The 19,210-nt window shown below is 57.5% G+C and overlaps 1 protein-coding gene and 1 long non-coding RNA gene across 3 annotated transcripts in view; one reads left to right on the forward strand and one right to left on the reverse strand.

Moving 5' to 3' along the window:
• Positions 1 to 9,249, forward strand: part of RAB7A (RAB7A, member RAS oncogene family) — a 45,950-nt gene extending 36,701 nt beyond the window's left edge. For both annotated transcript variants that reach the window (XM_027523431.1, XM_027523432.1), the window contains exons 3-6: positions 161 to 287; positions 4,441 to 4,659; positions 5,886 to 6,014; positions 7,956 to 9,249. In XM_027523431.1, coding sequence (XP_027379232.1) covers positions 161 to 287; positions 4,441 to 4,659; positions 5,886 to 6,014; positions 7,956 to 8,051 — 571 coding nt within the window. In that variant the 3' untranslated portion in view covers positions 8,052 to 9,249. The remainder of the gene's footprint in view (positions 1 to 160; positions 288 to 4,440; positions 4,660 to 5,885; positions 6,015 to 7,955) is intronic.
• LOC113880827 lies at positions 7,174 to 17,645 on the reverse strand. Its single transcript, XR_003507844.1, has 2 exons — positions 17,018 to 17,645; positions 7,174 to 7,258 (listed from the first exon to the last, which is right to left on the reverse strand). It is a non-coding gene; the product is annotated as an uncharacterized LOC113880827 (long non-coding RNA).
• Between the last annotated feature and the right edge of the window lie 1,565 nt (positions 17,646 to 19,210).

Consider the following 19,210-nt stretch of genomic DNA (forward strand, 5'->3'; position numbering starts at 1 on the left):
GTGAGCGCGCATCGGCACTGGGTGACCTGGAGGCCTCGCCCCACTGGGAGGGGCAGGCCTTGTTCTCCTGCGAGACAGACAGTCCTTCCAGACTGCACACGTCGGAGTTGGTGTGCAGTGCCAACCTGCATGACTTATTGTGGTTTTTCTCCAATTTCAGAGTCGGGAAGACCTCACTCATGAACCAGTACGTGAACAAGAAGTTTAGTAACCAGTACAAAGCCACAATCGGGGCCGACTTCCTGACGAAGGAGGTGATGGTGGATGACAGACTAGTGACCATGCAGGTGAGCGCCTCCCCTCTGCCGGCCCAGCCCGGTCGTCCGGTCTGAGTGCCTGCCTCTGTCTTGGCGCCGCCGTCCCTTTCAGATCTCAGGGTTGTGTTCATGGGCAGCTCACTTCCAGCGGCCTGCCAGATACAGCATGGGACACCGAGGGCGTCCTCAGCACCGCGAGGCACACCAGCAATTTTCCTTTTTTCCCCAAAGTTCGAATTTAGCTGGCCTCCCTGGGTTTTGTTGTTTTGGTCAGTTTTTTGCTATAAAGTTGGCAGCTTACAGGTCCTGACTTGTGTCTCCAAAATGTGTGAGTCGCGCCTCTCTCAGCACCCTTGCCTGGGCTTCAGGCGGAAAAACCCTTGCCTCTCGCCCGGGTCCTTCCGGCGGCCGTCACAGTGGCCTTCCTGGCTTCTGATCTGCGCTTTCCGTGGCCCTTTGAGGTGTGTTTCTGTTCAGCCGGTCTGGCTTCTTCACGTAGCACCTTAATCTGGTTTCAGGGGCTTCCCTTTCAACACTTGGGATAAACACGATTCCTTCACGTGGCTTCTTAGGAGGCTTCACGTTCTGGGGCTTCCCTGGCGGTCCAGTGGTTCTGACCACGCGTCCACTGTAGGGCGTGGGCCTGATCCCTGGGAAGGAGCTAAGCTCCCGCCAGCCTCGTGTGCTCACTCGGGGCTCTGCCCGCCAGGCCCTCCCGCCCCAGCCTCGGGCATCCGGAAGCCCCAGCTGTGGTGTGTGGGAGCCGCTGCCGCCACAGCACTTGAGCCTGTTCTCTGCCCTGAGTGCTGCCCAGGGGAGACCACGCCGTGTGGTCCTGGCCAACACCCTGCTCCCTGAGACGTCTGGACGGTACAGGCTGTGGTGGGAGCGTGTCCCGTGCTCCCGGGGCACGCGCTCCTCCAGGTGGGGCCGACGTGGCTCCCGCCCACTGCGTCAGACACGCAGCGGCATGCGGGAGTGGGCAGGTTCCAAGGTGCAGACCTCCGGTTGTGCGGTAAACAGGCGGTAGGGGGTGGGTGCTCTCCAGGTGGCAGAATTGTAAGCGCTGGATGTTGTGGCGGAGCTCGTGTGACGAACATACAAACCCAGGGCGGCACACGTGAGACAGACACAGCGTTGTACTCGGCGAGGCCCCCGTGTGCGTGCGACTGAGGCCTGAGGAAGCCACGCTCGAGGGAAAGGACTTCTGGACAGCGGTGCAGACAGCGGGAGCTGGTGGCAAGCTTGGGCTCCTGCCGCGGTGGTGCGTGGATTCACAGCAGGGCCTGGCGTTCTGCCCATCCTCAGGACAAGAGTGGCCTACACAGGGTGGGCTCCGAAACTGAGACCCCATTGGACACAGACACACAGGGCTCCTGGGGCCTTGGAGGTTGTGGAAACGGGACCCCAGGCCTCAGCCCCCGGAAGGGCTACAGCTGGCCTGTGGGGTGCAGGTTGGGGCTCTGCTGCCCTGCCCCTGGTGGGGGACACCCTGTCTCGCTGTGCACGTCTCTGGTCCGCAGGGCACGGAGAGCTTTGTCTGCAGGATCTGACATAAACCTCTGCCACTCCTGGTGAGGACAAAGATAAGACCACCCTGTTGGAAGATGCACAACTTCCGGTCAGAAGATGAGCCCTTGAGGAAGTAGTGTGCCACAGAAAGTGCTCAGAGACTGGAGGCTTCTGGACGAGGGATGGAGACTGTGAGGAAGAGGGCCCCTGAGAGATGGGATGTGGGCAGCCGAGAAAACGGAGACAGACTGCACAGGCCAAGCTCAGGTTAAACTCAGTAAGGGAACAGTGAGCTTTAGGATTGAGCTGAGCAGATCACCTCAAAGAAAACTGGAATGCCAGAAAGCAGAATCCTCAGAGCACTTGGGGAGAGGAGATGGGTGCAGGAACAGCAGGTGGACAGGTGAGCTCTTGGCCTTGCGGCCGAGGGCTGCGTTCAGGTCCTGGGCTCAGATGCTGCCTGGAGACCCCCGCGTCCCAGAGCAGGAGCAGACAGACAGCGGTGGTTCTAATAGCCACGAGGGCTTGCAGAAGGGAGGCCCAGCCCCTCCCGGCTCGGCGCCAGTCTGATGAAGCCCCACAGCTCAGATCTTAAGAGTTTCTGAAATCAGTGCACCCGCTGAGAACCCAGGGCACTGAGCAGTCTGGAAACAGCGCGAAAGAAAATGTGGTCCTCGGGTTGAAACAGAAGGCTGGTGCTCAGGCTTCTGCAGCCAGCTTAAAAGACTGGAAGTAAATGAAAACACCATCTCCGGACAAAGGCATCCTCATCCCAGGTCTTAAGGAATCCTCCCCTATTTTTATGCGCCTTCGGCAGCATGCCAAAAAAAGAGAGAGGATTCACAAAGGGCAACGCAGTGGAGACCAATGGAAACCTCGCTGGCGGTTCAGAGTGGTTTTTGTATTGGAAGAAATCAAGCCATCTTGTCTATCTGCAGAGAAGCTAAGCAGGTGGCATGGGTCAGTAGGGTTGCTGAAAATGAAGCCCGGTAACCCAGAATTAGAAATTAGAGAGTGTTTAGCAGATGGGATACAGCAGATGAGGGCCGAAAGGTAGGAGAGTGACGGGAAGGGAGAAAAGGCAGAAACAGGACTCGGTGAGCAGCGCAGACTTTTCATCGTCTCTGAAGAGCGAGAAGGTCAAAGATGAGTATTTGCTAGGAAGTTTTCATGGTAGATGTGGTACAAATCCACGGATTCAGGGGAGCCCACATTCCAAGGAAAAGACTGGAAAAACCACATTGAAAGAAAAATCCATTCGAGATAAACTTGAAAGCAGCGAGAGGAACAAGAATGACTAGGAAGTGCAGCGGTGAGGCTGCTCGAGGCTGCAGTGGGTCCGGCGGCTGCCGCTTGTTCTCTGGGCAGGCTGCTCTGCCCTCGAGGTGCCCGGCTGCGAGGAGGAGGGTGCGCCTCCCTCGACTTGGTGCAGAAAGCCTCAGAGCCGCACTCTAGGCAGGGGGGAAGGTCCGCAACGCTATTGCAGCTTGCTGGTGTGACAGAAACGGGAGTCCCCTAACGCGCCCTGTGCCGCTGGGCTGTCCTCGTGTGGGCTCGCTCTCTCCGGGCAGACACTGGTCCGGTTTTGTGCAGGAGGCCGTCCTCCCTGACCCGGCCGTCCGTGTGGTGCCGGCAGGTTGGCGTGTTGGCCAGTGCAACGGGTCTCAGGAGGCCAGGCCGACTGCACGGAGGCTGGGCCGCCTCCTGCAGAGGCTGGTTCGTTAGATGAGACGGGTGGCTCAGCCCACACTCCGTGTTGACCTAAAGCCCAGCCCTTGAGTCCTGGCCGGCGCTGTGGACGTAGTTTTTACTTGGGCTGTGAGGATGTTCAGTCTCTTGCCGTCCTGAAGCTAAGTGCTTCCTGCAGACAGACAGACAGAGGGTCCAGCAGGTGGCGACTGCTGTCAGCTGGAGGTAACTGCGTGCCTTCTGCCCCGGCACTGGGGCCTGTCCTGGGGACACTGGTCGTCCCTCCCGGCCACCCGGGCCCTGCTGGGGTCTGGGGCATCCAGGAGGTGCAGCCTGCATCCCGGCCTGCATCCCGGCGGGGCAGCGCGTGGTCAGAAGCTCTGAGAGCCGGGTGCCGCTGTGCCCTCGGTCAGCACCTGCCCTCCGTGCCGAGTCCTCCCCGCCTTTGCCTTCATTGTTCTCTCCCTCCCCTTCCCCTCCTCACACAGCGCTTTTCTTTGTCTCTTGAGATATGATAAAAAGAAGGGTGTTTTAAGGTGAATGTTACATACAGTAAAATACGTAGATGTAAAGGAACGTACGACTCGGGGGTCCCGTGCTGACCTAGTAGTTAGGGCGTGTGCTTTCACTGCTGAGGCCCTGGTTCAGTCCCTGGCTGGGAACTACAATCCTGCCGGCCTCACGGTGTGGCCAAATAAAGTAAACGTGCCCTGAGCAGACGCTCCCTGCGGGGAGCTCCCCAAGTGCGGAACGCCTAGGTTTTCGGTGTAGCTTTTCCTTACGTACCTCCCTGTGTGACCTCCACCTGGATCAGGACCCAGGCTTGGGTCCCTGGGCTTCGGGCACATGCACCCAGCTGCTGTCGGTCAGCGTGCTCCACACACTCCCCAAGTCCTGAGGTGCTAGTCTCGGGGTAGCCCTGCCGTCCCCAGCGCCCCCGTCCAGGGCTGCGCCCCCAGGAGTGACGGTGTGTCTTGGGCAGATTTGGGACACGGCGGGACAGGAGCGGTTCCAGTCCCTGGGCGTGGCCTTCTACAGAGGCGCCGACTGCTGCGTCCTGGTGTTCGACGTGACCGCCCCCAACACGTTCAAGACCCTTGACAGCTGGAGAGACGAGTTTCTCATCCAGGCCAGTCCCCGGGACCCCGAGAACTTCCCCTTTGTCGTGCTGGGAAACAAGATTGACCTCGAAAACAGACAGGTGCGTGCTGGCGATGGCGGGGTCCTTGGTGGGGGGCTGCCTTTTAAAGGGGGTGGCGCCAGTGTTCAGGTTTGACTGGTAAAGAACCGCGTGCCCCGAGGTTCACCCCATCTTTCTGTCTGCGTGTGATTCCTGCAGGGGAAGGGTACAATTAACTGGGGGGCACCTGGTCGCCCTGGGGTGGCGCCTGGCTCCCCAGGAGCAGAGCGGGGAGGGTGTGTGGGGTCGGAGCGCCCTGTGGAGCAGCCCCCTGCCAGCCCTCCTGGCTCCGGTCCGGGATTGACCTCTAGGCCCTGTGGGACCTTAGTCTCCAGGCTGTGGGGCAGACTTACCCTTGGTCTGGCTCACGCACTGCTGAGCTGAGGACACCCCTGGGCGGAGGTCAGGGCCGCGGGGCCCCAGAGGGCCTGCCCAGCGCCCTGCTCTCTCGCCTGGGCCTCCTGCTCTGAGGTGCCCTGTGCACGTGGAGGGTCTGTGCTGAGCGCCTCGTGGCTCTGGGGGTGCACAGGGGCACCATCTGCAGGCCGGCTGCCCTTGGGGACTGGGGCCCAGGAGGCCCCTTGAGATCCCCACACCGCCCGCACGGCCATGACTCGGGCTCGTGGGCGCCTCTGCCTCTGAGCCGGGAGGAGGGTTCAGTTGCCCTCAGCTGTCATCCTTAAGCTGCGGGGCCCCCCAGATCCCACGGGTCGGGAGGTGCTTTGGGCTTTGAGTAAAACTGCTCTGGCTTCCTTTGCAGTAGCGTCTCTCTGGGGAGTGGAGACAAAGTTATTCTTAAGTTTAGCTGAGTTTATTTTTGACCAGTCACTCGATTCCTAAGTGAATTGGTTCTTGTCTCGTTCCTGAAAACAGGCTTGGGTGGGGAGTGAGGAAACAGGACGTGGCTGGGTTGGGGGCTCTGGGGCCTGGGTGTGTGATCAGGCCAGGGGCCCAGGCAGGTGCGCTGAGCAGTCACAGGAGGGGCTGTAGACCTGGAGACCAAGCTCCCAGGCCTGTCCTGGGCCGGGGGACCCTGCGGCCCCAGGAGCGGCAGGCACTTCCTCCCGGGCTGGCCGCCGCCTCCCTTCACAAGCTGCTTCCAAGTGCAGCTCAGGGTTGCGGGCTGAGGGGAAAGCCCAGCTGTACTGTGCTTAGCTGGCGCGGGGCTGGTGGGTGGTGGCCAGCCCGGGGTTCTTCCGGTGGGATTCCTGCTCTTCCTGGCACCTGCGCCCTGCCTCTCCCTTCAGGTGGCCACCAAGCGGGCACAGGCCTGGTGCTACAGCAAAAACAACATTCCCTACTTCGAGACCAGCGCCAAGGAGGCCATCAACGTGGAGCAGGCCTTCCAGACGATTGCCCGGAATGCGCTCAAGCAGGTTGGTGTCTGCAGCATCGGCGCCTCCGGTTTCGGACCCTCGGCCTGCACCTCTCCCCGCGGGCTCTCTGTGCAGCCAGCAGCGCCTCCGGGTCCGGAGCCCCGGCCTGGCTGCCTCGGCCTGCACCTCTCCCCGCAGGCTCTATGTGCAGCCAGAGGCGGTGGCGGGCCTTTGAGAGCAGCCCTGTCCCGCCGTCCTTAGGTCAGCTCCACAGGGCCACTGAGGCCGCTTCGTGTGGGGCTGCCCTGCTCGGCACGCTCCTCCCGTTTGAGGGTACATTTGAGTTTGAAGCCCAGCTCTGCTGCCCGTCTTGGGATCTGGTCTAGTTTTTAAATCCTGTCTGAGCTGTACAGTGAGATTGCCTGCTTCCAGGGCGTTTGTGAAGATTCAGTGAGGTGTACCAACTTTTGGAATTATCCTAAACGATCCTCATAAAGGTTAACCCAAAAGGCTCTAGGAATCGTCTTCCTTAGGTAAGGTTTTCCTGCGTTTTCTCTGTGTTTATTCAAATGTTGCCCCTCCCCCCAAACACCAGTGGCATCTGGTTGGCATGTGCCAGGTGAAGGCTCTCCTGGCCCCACAGCGGCGGGGCAGCGCTTTCCTCCCGAACACTCTTGCCCCTAGAGCTGGAGTCGCGGGAGTGAGACTGTCCGACTGGTAAGGTGGCCCCCGGCTGTCCCTGGGGACAGTGGTGACCCTCGGTCCTGGCACCACAGTGGCGACCCCGGCACAGTGCCCACACTCTGCAGACGGGCCCTCGCCCGGGCCTCAGCCGTGCACAGAGGTGGGGGGTGAGCTGTGTGTGGCGGGCCTTTTTCTCAGCCCCTCTGGCCACAGTGAGGAACCTGCCGGTGGGTGTGCCTTTCCCTCTGTGGGGCGCACGCTGCCCGCGTCGGGCCCTCCCCGCGTCGGCCTGCCTGCAGTCCGCATGCTCCCTGCGCAGCCTCTGCCCTCGCTGGTGGTGTCCTCCTCCTCGGCTGTGTTTGGTTCGTTATCCATTTAAACTAAGACTTTCACTCCAGGTGCAACCTTTTCCTCCCTCGTCCTCTCCCCACCACCCACCCCGCAAAAAATAAACCTTCCTGAGGTTCTAACTGAACCGCACGACAGCTGTGTCAGCCAGCACCGGGCCCCTGACAGACTCCACAGACCGCATGGCTCACGGACACAGTTTTATTTCCTGTCGGTTTCGGGGCCACAGTCTGCAGTCGAGGGGCCAGCAAGTCCAATCTCTGCTGAGGCCTCTGTTAAGACAGAAAGCAGATGAGCGCTGGTCAGGGCTGGGAGCAGCGGGCGGGACAGGCCGCCACTGCTGGAGCCGGCTCGCCTCCGGGCCGGGAAGGTCCTGATGGCGCTGACCAGTGAGCAGACCAGGCCACACGCGCACATGCTCACTTCTCAGGGAGAGGACCTCCTTAAAATACAGGTAGTCCTGGGCGCGGTCGCTTATACAGCACCTGTGAACAGAGTGGTTTCCCCAGAGGACCTCGACCCGCGGGTGCTTCATGTCTAAGGGACAGGTGAATTTTTTCCCTAGGAAGTAGGAAGCTGCCCCTTGCTGGAAACACGTTAATTCAGCCCCAGTCCCCGTGAAGTGACCCCAGTCCCTGTCCTGTGGGGCCCACAGTGAGGGAGTTGTCCTGGGCGGGCCCGGCGTGTGCAGCCTTGGGGGCAAGCTCTCCTGAAGGCCTGGAAGAGATGGCAGACAGACCTGGATCCAAGAGAGACGCGCGGGGCGAGCTCGCGGGGTGTGTGAGGGCCGGGGCCCCAGACCCTGCCTTCGTCAGGCGCTGGCAGAAGGTCCCAGAGCGGGCACATGCAGGCGGAGGGCATCAGCCTATCCCTCCTGCCCCTGCCCCGCAGCGTCCCTCGTCGCCCGCCTGGCCCCTCCGCTGCGGGGCCCGCCCCCGGCCCGCAGTCACCACCTCTCTCCCTGCCCAGGAAACGGAAGTGGAGCTGTACAACGAGTTCCCCGAGCCCATCAAACTGGACAAGAACGACCGCACCAAGCCCTCGGCCGAGGGCTGCAGTTGCTGAAGAGGCAGAGAGCAGAGCGCACAGTCCTTCGCGACCGAGAACACACGTACAGGCCTTCTTCCACGAGCCCCTCCTCCACACAGACAGTCATCTCTCGCCCAGCTGCCCGGAGAGCCCAGCACACCGCCGACCCCCGCACACGCCCCACAGGCCCAGCGCCCGCCCCGCGGGCTCCACGGCAGCAGCACTGCCGGCTGCGCTCACCCGCCTGGGGTGGAGTCTGCGCTGGAAGCTTTTCCTTTTGTCCACTGGAGAGAGAACTGTTTACAGTTAATCTGTGTCTAATTAGTTCTGATTTTTTTAACCGTCTTGTGGTCTTTTTACCCACCCCCTCCTGTGAAGGCCACCATGTGGGAAGGCTGGTGCCCTGCGCTCCATCACAGGCTCACACCCAGTCTGATCAGGCTGAGTTTTGTATGTACCTGTTAATGCTTGTTACTTTTAACTAATCAGATCTTTTTACAGTATCCATTTATTATGTAATGCTTCGTAGAAAAGAATCTTATAGTACATGTTAATATATGCAACCAATTAAAATGTATAAATCAGTGTAAGAAATTCTTGGGTTACGTGTGTAAGTCCTGTGATGCAGGCGTAGAGACCGAGGGCTGAACCTGGTCTGGACCGCAGCGTGTTCAGCATCTCGAGGTGAGAAGCGCAGCAGGAGGCAGTATTCTGTACAGTAGACACGAGAATCATTACGCCTTTTATCAAGACTTCAGAGCCAAACGCTTTGCACCTCTCCAGGGGAGACTGTCCAGCTCCCTCTGCACCTAAATTTTCCAAGAGGCCATTTGCATAATACTTTGCTGTGTGCAATGGAGAAACAGCTGTTTCACAAATTAAAACTCATTTTCCCTTTTTTTCTTTCCTGCTCCACACTTTAAAACTCCCCTGTTAGATTCGCATCCACATCCAAGAGGGAGAGGAGGCCTCCCAGACCTGTCCTAGCGACGGTACCTTTGTTCTAGAAGGCGCTCCTCTTGGGGTGTGGCGTCCTCCGTGAGCACACCTTCCCCCGCCCCCCGACTCCCCAGTGGAGCCCCTGAGCCCCCGCTTCCTGGCGGGGCCACCCCCACCCCCTGCACTGTAGCCTGCTTCACAGAGCTCCCCTCCAAGGGCCTGCGTCCCAGGGTGTGGGCCAGGTTCTTCTGTAAGAGACGAACGTGATGCCAATAAAATGTACCGAGAACAAAGACCGTCTGTCTTCGCCCCATCTTTTCCTCCAGGCCTGGGCTCGGGCAGCCATGCAGCTGGTCGCCCTCACGGCGCTTTCTCTCGAGCGGCAGCCGCCGGCACAGTCCGCGGGCCTCCTCCGTCCAGCCCCTCAGCACCGGCCCCTGGTGTGTGCCGTCTGTGTTTCTGATCAGAGTGGCGGGGGGGCGGGGACCCCGGCTGGAGAGCGCTGTCCCTGCAGAGGCGGGGCTGTGAGCAGCAAGCGTGAGCGGCTTTTGGGTTTGTGGTGGTTTAGCCCACGTGGTTGCTGACACGCGGCCCTTGTGTGGTTCTGGGTTTCTGACTCTTGACAGGACAGGAGGGTTCGGCAGCAGGGCCCGCGTTCCAGCACAGATGAGCCACGCTGGGATGGCAGATGCCGTGAGGATCAGTGTTACGAAACGGCCACGTGTCGGTCGGTGGGAGGGTGGAGGATGGCAGGACCGCGCCTGGGGCTCTACGCACCCCACGTCTCAGGTCCCCGGCGGGTTGCTTCTTCCGGCCACTCTGGGCTCACCCCCTGGATGCTCATGACCACGACAGCACCCGTCGGGCACATGGCTCCCTGTGCTCTGGCCCCGCCTCCTGGGCTGGGTGTTGGGGGCCCAGCGGCCTCCCCTGGTGCCGGGTGGTGGTGAGTGGACCCCGAGGGGTGCTTACCTCACAAACCAGGCTGTAGCCCTCTGGTCCTGACCGTGAACAAGTCGGGGAAATGGACTTGAACCTCTGACCTCAACCACCTCCTGAAACCAGTAATTATCCTTACAGTGACCCACCTTGTTTTTTAAATAGATATTTAATAGTGCTATAACCATGCATGTAAAAGTCACCTTTAGACAGAATGAAAAGGTAAGCCAAAAGTAGGAGGAACTATTTGCAAATCATGTATCTTATGGAGACTTTGCGTCTACAATATGAAAAGTAATAACTTACTATGACTCAATAATAAAACAAAATGGGGAAAAAGACTAGAATTAAACATTTTATCAAAGAAGACATTCAAACCGTCTTCTAAGAATTAGAAGAAAATGTTCTCCAAATTGTTAGTCACTAGGAAAATGCCAATTGAAACCACGATGGAGGGACTGGACTTCCTGGTTGAGGAGTCTGCCATCCAGTATCAGGGACTCGGGCTCAGTGCCCCTTCTGGGAGCTGAGAGCCTACGTGCATCCAGGGAAGCAACCCCATGCGCTGCGACTGCTGAGCCCGCACGCCACAGCTCAGGCCCGATGTAGCCCGGTAGATGATAAACACACGAGAGGAGTTCAGTACACGTGGACCAGAGTCACTATAATACAAAAAAAATACCAGGCCTTACGAGGACTTCAAGAAAACGGAAGCTCCCCACAGTGCTGGTGGGGATGAAGATAGTACAGTCCCCACTGGAAACATCCGCCAGTTTCTTAAGAAGCTAAACATAAGCTTAGCATATGACCCAACAACGTCACTCCTGTGAAGCTCAGAGAAATAAAATCATACTCGCTCAAACCCCATCGGTGCTCTTAGCAGCACTGTTCATAACAGATGAAATACGGAAGCAGAGTTGGACACAGCGGAGCAACTGAACTGAACTGATGGAAGCAACTCCACTAGCAAACGGATACACAAGTGTGGGAAGTCCGTGCACTGGACTTCCAGAAACAAAGTGACGAACAACGCAGATGGACCTCAAGCTCAGCAGAGGAGGACGACGCAGAGTGTTAACACGCCGTGGGGTTTCAGTGCAGTGTTCAGAACAGAAACGTTTAAACCGAAGTCAGACCTGCGGCGACCTGGGGCTGAGTGGGGTGGGGCGGGGGCCTGGCTTCAGACAGGCTCAGTGGAGTTGTCGAGAGTGAAGACGTTAGCGTGGACCACGGTGCCGGCACGACTCTATAAACTTACCAACTTACTGTAAATAACAACTAAATGTATTGGGTCAAAAGTCTCTTCAATGAAGTTATTAAAGTTATCTTTGGAAAATAAGTTTGAAGAACCATAGAGAAAGTCCCTTTACTCAGATAATGTTTGACGGTAGACCGTGCTTTTAGTACGGCTCGCTCTGCACGCTCCTGCCCAGGCCAGCCGTACTCCGGAATGAGCTCAAATGTAACTTCGTGGCCCTGAACCCAAGCACAGCCGGCCGATTTTAAGTCAAATTTGACTTTGAACTGACCTTGACTCACATCTCAGTTTCATCTCCTCACTGACAAATCATCCTAAGCATGGGCCCCTTGAAATGACCTTGAATCTGACCCTCCTCCTGATCCTGTTATATTCCAACTTTCAAGTTAACACTGAGCCCTACCCACTGTGACAACTCCTCTCCAACCTGGGACTAATCCACCTTAACGTCCCATCAGCCCAACACCATCTTACTTGTGTCCTGTACACACACAGCTACCTCACCTAGATTTGGTTTTCCCTCAGTAAGAAGAGGTGGAGGCTGAACTCCACCACCGCAGTATCTTTCCCCATGTTCCTACCAGGATTGCACGTGCTCTTGAGAGAAGCAAGTTTGCTCCAACAAGCAGTAACGTGCTTTTGAAGAGAATGGGATTTGCAGTGTTTGCACTAATGCAAATTCTTATCTGTCATACTCCTTAGATCCTTTGAATTTGCTCTGCTTCCAGGAAGAATGTGAATTGAGACGCGTGTGTGGTGGTGTGTCTACATTCATCTCAGTTCCAACAAACAGGGAGGGAGTTCCTTTTGAGAAACAGCAAAGATTTGTTGTACCGATACCGACACCCCCTGGCCTTGAAATGACTGTCAAACACTCGCTGTGCCCATGTCTTGCCCTAATTTAGGTAGACTTCATGCTTAACCTCAAACCGGATCTTTACCTTGAAACTGACCTTGAGCCTGACCCTGATCCAGTCTCTCACCCTGTGAAGGAGTATGTGTTCCACATGAATTGCCCTAATTTTGCCCATAACCTGAACGTGTGGAATCTAGAGAACAAAACAGTAAAAACGCAAGTTCACAGATGCAGAGAACACAGTGGGAACCAGAGTCGGTATGTGCAGTGAGCATGGGTGAAGGGGTCGGGAGGTTAGGAAGGCCTTTACAGAGTCAGTCCTGGGCAGGTCACCTACAGCCCGGCGACTAGTTTATAAATCTGCATGTGTAAAGTCACCGGGAGAGCAGACCCTAATATTCTCATCACAAAAGCTTCAGTGCACGTGACGAAGGGGGGGTCATTTCACAGCACAGACAGTGTTGAGTCATGACGGCCCAAAGCCCACAGCATGTTACCTGAGGGACAAACTCCGCCTAAGCCTTGTGCATGACACAAAAATTAACTCCAAATGAATCATAAACTGTAAAACTATGAAACTTTTCAAAAAATACTCAAGACCTAAGGCTTGGTGAAGAACTCAAACATGGCTCCAAAAGCATATTCTATAAAAGGAAAAAATCAATAAATTGGACTCCATCAAAATTCAAAGCTTTTTCTCTGGGAAAGCTATGTTTAAGGGGACGAAAGGACCCACTACACAGAGTAGCTCCCAGTAGCCCTGGTGTCCAGAGTGTTTACTGGGGCTCCGTTAATGACTGATGACGGCCCACGGAGCATCTCGGCCTCCGTGTCAGGATGGGGCCTGGGCTGATGAGCTGATGGCCGTGAGCATGGGGTGGGGGGCCAGGGGAGGCCCCCTCACGCCTGGTCGTGCACCCTCGTAAAACTGACACACGGGACACGGCGGGACCCTCTACCTGGCCCCAGCTCGCATTGCCGGACTTTCCCCGCCGGCCTCCAGCGCTCGCAGGTGGGGCTCCAGCCTCAGACCCACTGTGGCCAGCCCCACCCCAACCAGAGACATGCCTGCCACGGACGACGTGGGGCGCCTCCTGGAGACCACGGGCGAAGCCAGGCCTCCCTTGGGCAAGTCCACGTTCTTTCCCACAGAGCAGGGGGTTCACCCGTTTGAAGCAGGTGAACGCAATTCGCTTGAGAAGAGCGTCCCGGGAACTTGTCTGGGAACTAGGGGGGCGTGGGGATCTGCAGAAAGCACTCAGCGTTCCGTCTCTAGACTGGATGCTTTTGTGACCACAGACCCCAGACTGGAGTTGCACACGCCCCACCTCCAGCCAGCCGCGCTCGCTGCAGACCTGACCCCCAGTCCTAACTGGCCAGAGCCAAGCTCGTAATATCTATGCTGAGCTCCCGTCTGTCCTGAATCCGGGACTTTTTGTACATGGACAGACTCCATGGTTTGTCCAAGTCTGAAGGTCTGACAGTGGATTCTGACAGCAGCCAAGGGCCTCTGTTCAGTCCTGAGCAGGCTTTTCCTCCAGGTGCTGCGCTTGTCCCTGCACTCACCGCCAGCAGATGCATAAGGTACGCACTTGTTCCAGCCCTGCTTAGGCTCTGTTCAGTACACTGGGCACAGTGTAACACATTGCACCCTGAAAGCTGCCTGTCCATCTTTATTTCAAAAGTCTGAACATATGGCCAACATGTATTTAAGTTCAGTGTGTGATGGTGCAGTTTAAACATGAATAAAACAGTACACACACCCCTAAAGAGGCACAGTTCAGCAGTTCAGGACCCTCCCAGTGCTGTGCAATCACAAACACTATCTCAAGACCATTCTCATCACTCTCTCACTCCCCACTTCATCATGTTTCAGTAGAAAATCGCATGCAGAAATATGGTCAAAAGGGTTCGTTTGTTTTTTTCTCACTTAACTTATGTGGAACCCAAACATCAAAGCAATGAACATAACCAAGCTGGTGCAGATGATTTTCAAGGCTTGATGAGGATCAGTTCAGTTCAGTTGCTCAGTCGTGTCCAACTCTTTGCGACCCCATGGACTGCAGCACGCCAGGCCTCCCTGTCCATCACCAACTCCCGGAGTTTGCTCAAACTCATGTGCATTGAGTCAATGATGCCATCCAACCATCTCATCCTCTGTCGTCCCCTTCTCCTCCCACTTTCCATCTTTCCCAGCATCAGGGTCTTTTCCAGTGAGTCAGCTCTTCTCATCAGGTGGCCAAAGTACTGGAGTTTCAGCTTCAGCTTCAGCCCTTCCAATGAATATTCAAGACACTTGATTAGGATACTTGGAGTATATCTGCTATCTCCCGTATGGTATAAACATCGGTTGTTCTCAATGTCTCGATTTGATTGCTATCAACTTCAACTGATCTACCCAACCCTGGAGCATCGTGCAAGGAGAAATCTCCAGCAGGAAGCTTCACAAACCGCCTGGACACGTTGGGTCAGGCACAGCACTTTGTCCATATGCTGCACAAAGCTCTCCGCGTGCTTCAGTTGTGTTTTTACCTCCACTCTCACTCCACTTTCAATATGCTGAAAATGCTGCTGACTTCCCCTCCTGTCTTCAGTAGTAAAATGGCTACACAAAAATTGACCAATTTTGATTTTTTAAAAGTGCATACTGATGAGACAGCTGTCACCATACAACGGAACAAAATTGTTTCAAATGAAGACAATTGAGTGCTACCAGAGCCATGTTACAGAAAGAAACAAACGAACATTTTGGCCAACCCAGTACAACCCTGCGGTAATCAAAACAGCAGTGGCCCTGGCATGAGGCAGGAATACACGAAGGTGGGACACGCAGCAGCGCAGAGAGAAACCCGCACCCCTGGGGTCAGTCACTCTAGACGAGGGGAGGGAAGAGAGACAGTGCAGGAAAGCAGCCTCTTCAAGAAACGGTACTCGGAAAACGGACAGCTGTGTGCAAAAAAAGAAATGGGAACCTTCCCTAACAACATATACGAAAATAGACTCGAAATGGACTCAAGACCTGACTGTAAATCGGCGCAGCCACTGTGGAGCACAGTATGGGAGCTCCTGAGAAAACTAAAAATACAACTACTATTAATACCCCATCCAGCAACCCCACTCCTGGGCACACATGTCCAAACAGAAGTGCGAATAGAAAGACACGCGCACGCCTACACAAAAAGTCACCAAGTGATTTTTTCAAAATGCATACTGATGAGGCAGCTCTCACCATGCAACGGAACAAAATCGTTTCAAATCAAGTTGAACACAACTTCAGCGCAGCAGTATTCGTGGTGGCCAAGACAAGGACACGACCTGAACGACCACCGGCAGACGGACAAAGACGGTGTGACGGGGCTTCCCTGGTGCTCCAGGGCCTGAGCATCCGCCCGCCGACGCGGGGGACACGGTTTCTGTCCCTGGTCCAGGAACCAAGATCCCACATGCTGTGGAGTAAGTGGGCTCACGCGCCACCATTCCTGAAGCCCGGGTGCCTACAGTGTCTGCTCCGCCACAAGAGAAGCCCCCACTCGCCGCAAGTAGAGAGCAGCCTGCACAGCAGCAAAGGCCCAGCACAACCGAAGCGAAGACAGCTTTAAACGCCGAAGGATTTCAGCCGCGCACCAGCTCTCCCGATCACCACCCAGCTGGCACCCCTACTCCCACTTCGTGGGTCCACTGCCCCTACGTGCGTCACACCAGAATTCTCAAATGTGCAAAGGCCAATTCTCCAGTGGCTCCTAGCTGCGGTCCCAGCGCACGTGCCTGTCTTCGCGCATGCGCCTGCTCGCATGAGCCGAGAAGCGTGTGCTGCCGAAGCCCTGGCGAGCCTGGAGCTGATGTGGCTGCCCTGCCCGGCTTCCCTCCAACCGCCGGCTTTCCTGGCATCCAGAAGAGACGCGAGCGTCAGCCTGGCCCACCGCCCTCCTTCCTCCGGCAGAGGCCTGCCTCGGTTCACGGGGCGCGGCGGGAGGACTCCCTGTCACCGGGAACTCGTCGCTTTGCTGGAGCTCCAGGGGAAGGAGCCGGTGCTGGAATGCCGTCCCCCACTCAGGGTCTTGTCTAGTCCGTGGGTTAACGGCGAGTCCAGGGAGGAAGAGGAGGGGTGAGGGGTGTAATAAAGCCCCAGCTTTAGGGGAGCAAAGGCCCACCGACCGAGGTGGGGGTCTGCATGAAAAGCCAGCACAGCTGTCAGCCCAGAAAGGCGCCCTCCCTCTCCCCCCAGTCACGCCTCCACCCCTGGAAGGGCTGTTTGGGGGTCGTCTTGTCCCAGGGCTGCTGGCTTCACCCCCCGCTCCAGGTCCCTTTTGAGACGAGGGGACCCTCCAGCTCTGGCATCCGCTTAGGTTGCCCTGGGCATCGCCTGAGTCCTGTCAGGGGATCGCTTCCCTGCCTCCTTCCCCTGAAAAGGAAACTGCTAGAGCCTGGTGGGCTGCCGTCTATGGGGTTGCACAGTCGGATACGACTGAAGCAACTTAGCAGCAGCAGAGCACACCGAAAGGGCTGTACGCTGTGGCCAAATGGCGTTTATTCCTGGACTGCAATCTGCGAAGTCTGTCAATGCATGGTGTTTATAGGGTGAAGATGAAGACCCACCGTGATCATCTCAAATGATGCAAGAAATGCACTCCAAAAAATTCAACTATGAAGTTTCCCCAGGGACTTCCCTGGAGTCCCAGCGGTTAGGGCTCCGGAGCTTCCACCACAGGGCCACCTGGTTGGGGAGCCAAGTTTCCATCCCCAGTTGGGGAACTAAGATCCCGCCTGCCGACTGGGGCAAAGTACAATGAATTACATAAATAAAAATGTAAACATAAGCCAACTCACAGACAAACAGACCAGACTGGATGCTGCCAGAGGTAGAGGGTGGGGTGGGAGACGCGGGTGAAGGGTCGAAGGCACAGGCTTCCAGGTCCTGGGACGGTAACGCCCGTGACGGTGACTGGCGTTCAGCACGCTCAACTACCTGCATATTGCGAAGCTGCTAACACCGCTGAACCGAGCTCTTACCTGACGCGGAGCAAGCCATGCTCCACCCAGACGCCTGAGATGCCGAGGTCTGAGGGTTTATTCACAAGGCAGCCAAGCATGGAGACAGGAGAATGCACCTCCCGGCAGGCAAGGGGCTGGGGCATGATGGAATCAGGAAGCAGCAGCAGGGAGAGGTGGTGGGGAAAGGCATCGCGTCCCACTGTGGGTCTGCGCAGGTGGAACCAGGTCCCAGGGTCTGCAGCTTCAGAAGGTCACCCTGTGGACACCCATGCCGGCCCAGTCGGCGGGGCCGTGGTCCCACAGCTCAGCTCACACCAGGTGCAGCTGAAGCCGAGTTCCTGGAGGACAACTCACACAGACGTGTTGTTTAGGCTCTGAGCTGCGTGGAGGATACGTGACTATGCAGCAACAATTAAAATGAGCTTGAGGCGTCAAGGCAGGTTACAGGTGAAATGGATTTAACTACAGACTCCACACAGTTTCACAATGAGGGTAGGTCTTAAAAAGTCCTCATCAGGACAAAAAAAAAAAATCCTGGAACTGTGTACCGTGACGGACTGTGCTGCTTCACAGCACATACAAACGTTCAAGTACCAGGTACATTTGGGAGCTTCCCAGGCAGCTCAGCCAGCGGTCAGGAACCCGCCTGCCACTGCAGGAGACGCGGGTTTGATTCCTGGGTCGGGAAGATCCCCTGGAGGAGGCCATGGCAACCCACTCCAGTATGCTGGCCTGGAGAATCCCATGCCAGAGGAGCCTGGCGGGCTGCAGTCCCTGGGGTCACAGAGTCAGACACGACTTAGTGACTAGACAACAAATGTTTAAACCACAAGAGATGACACACTAAACAAGACCATTTTCCTACTTGTCTTCAGAGTCTTGCAGCCCTGAGCCTGCCTTCCGCCTAGCGTAGCAGCGGGGGCTGCTCTCAGTTGCCCCCTTATGGGCCCACCGGGCCTTGCAGACCACCTCTTTCACTGGTATTTTCTACCTGTATGTTTGTGGACCCTGGGATAGATACAATTGGTGCTTTGTGGTTTTCTTGTGGGGTTTTTCAGTTTCCTGGGACAAAATGTGAATAGACCAGCATCCAGACAGAAGAACGGCGAGCAGGACAAGGAGGCACAGAGGTGTGTGGGGGCACCCCAGTGAGGACGCAGCTCTGGTGGCTCACCATCAGCTGAGTTTGCGACGCCCTGGTCCCTGGGGTCCACAGCCCCACAGCGGTGGGGGCAGGATTCCCGACCGGCCAAGGCCAGCAGGTGCCGACTGTACGTCCCTGAAGGCAGCACCAGGCAAGGGCGGTGAGGACGGGCAAGAGGGCGCTCTGGAAGCCAGCTCTGCTGGCTGGAGTGGCCGCAGGTCAGGTGCGCGCCGGCTGTCACCTGCCAGCTGCCCGGAGAAGCCAGCCTCCAGGTGGCCAGTCTCCAGTGGGGCTGTGGACATCACGTGTGTGTGTGTGTGTGTGTAGGGGTGTCCCGTGAGGACACCAACGGCTGTGGACATCTACACGTGTGTGTGTGTGTGTGTGTGTGTGTGTGTGTATGTGTGTGTGTGTGTAGGGGTGTCCTCTGAGGACACCAGTCGCTGTGGACATCTACACGTGTGTGTGTGTGTGTCTGTGTGTGTGTAGAGGGTAGGGGTGTCTTGTGAGGAACCCGCGGCTGGTCCCCGGGCGAGGGCAGAGGGGCCCAGGCCGTTCTCGGAGACCACAGAGCTCAGAGACCGCGGTGGGGGCCGGCAGGGCGGGGTGTCCGCACGGACCCGCACCGCAGAGCCGCCTCCAGAGCGGCCCTGCACAAGCCGCCGAGGGTCCGTCGCCACCGAGGGTCCAGATCGCCCGCTCTGGGTCAGTGCCTTTCCCAGAGCTGCTCCCTCAGCGGCCTCGCGACCCGCGTCGCCCGGGAGGCCCCCAGGCCCCTCCCCGGGCCGGCCCCGCCCGGGGCGCGCGCGCGCGCCCCCGCGCCGCGGGAGGCCGGTTGGAAGGCGCGCGCGGTCTCCACGGAGACGGCCGCGGGGACGCGCGCCCAACGCCCGCCTGCGGCCCGCGGCTCAGACCTCCGGCGCGGCTGGAGGCGGGCGGGCGCGAAGGGCCAGGGGTACTTGGGGAAAACGCGGAGGCTGGGCGTCCGCTCCCGCGTCCCTCGGGCAGAGACGAGCGTCCCCACCCCGGGGACCCTTCCCCTTCTGTCCCCAGAGGCCTCCGCCGGC

This window comes from Bos indicus x Bos taurus, chromosome 22, assembly GCF_003369695.1.
Source record: "Bos indicus x Bos taurus breed Angus x Brahman F1 hybrid chromosome 22, Bos_hybrid_MaternalHap_v2.0, whole genome shotgun sequence".
NCBI classification, from domain to species: Eukaryota; Metazoa; Chordata; class Mammalia; order Artiodactyla; family Bovidae; genus Bos; species Bos indicus x Bos taurus.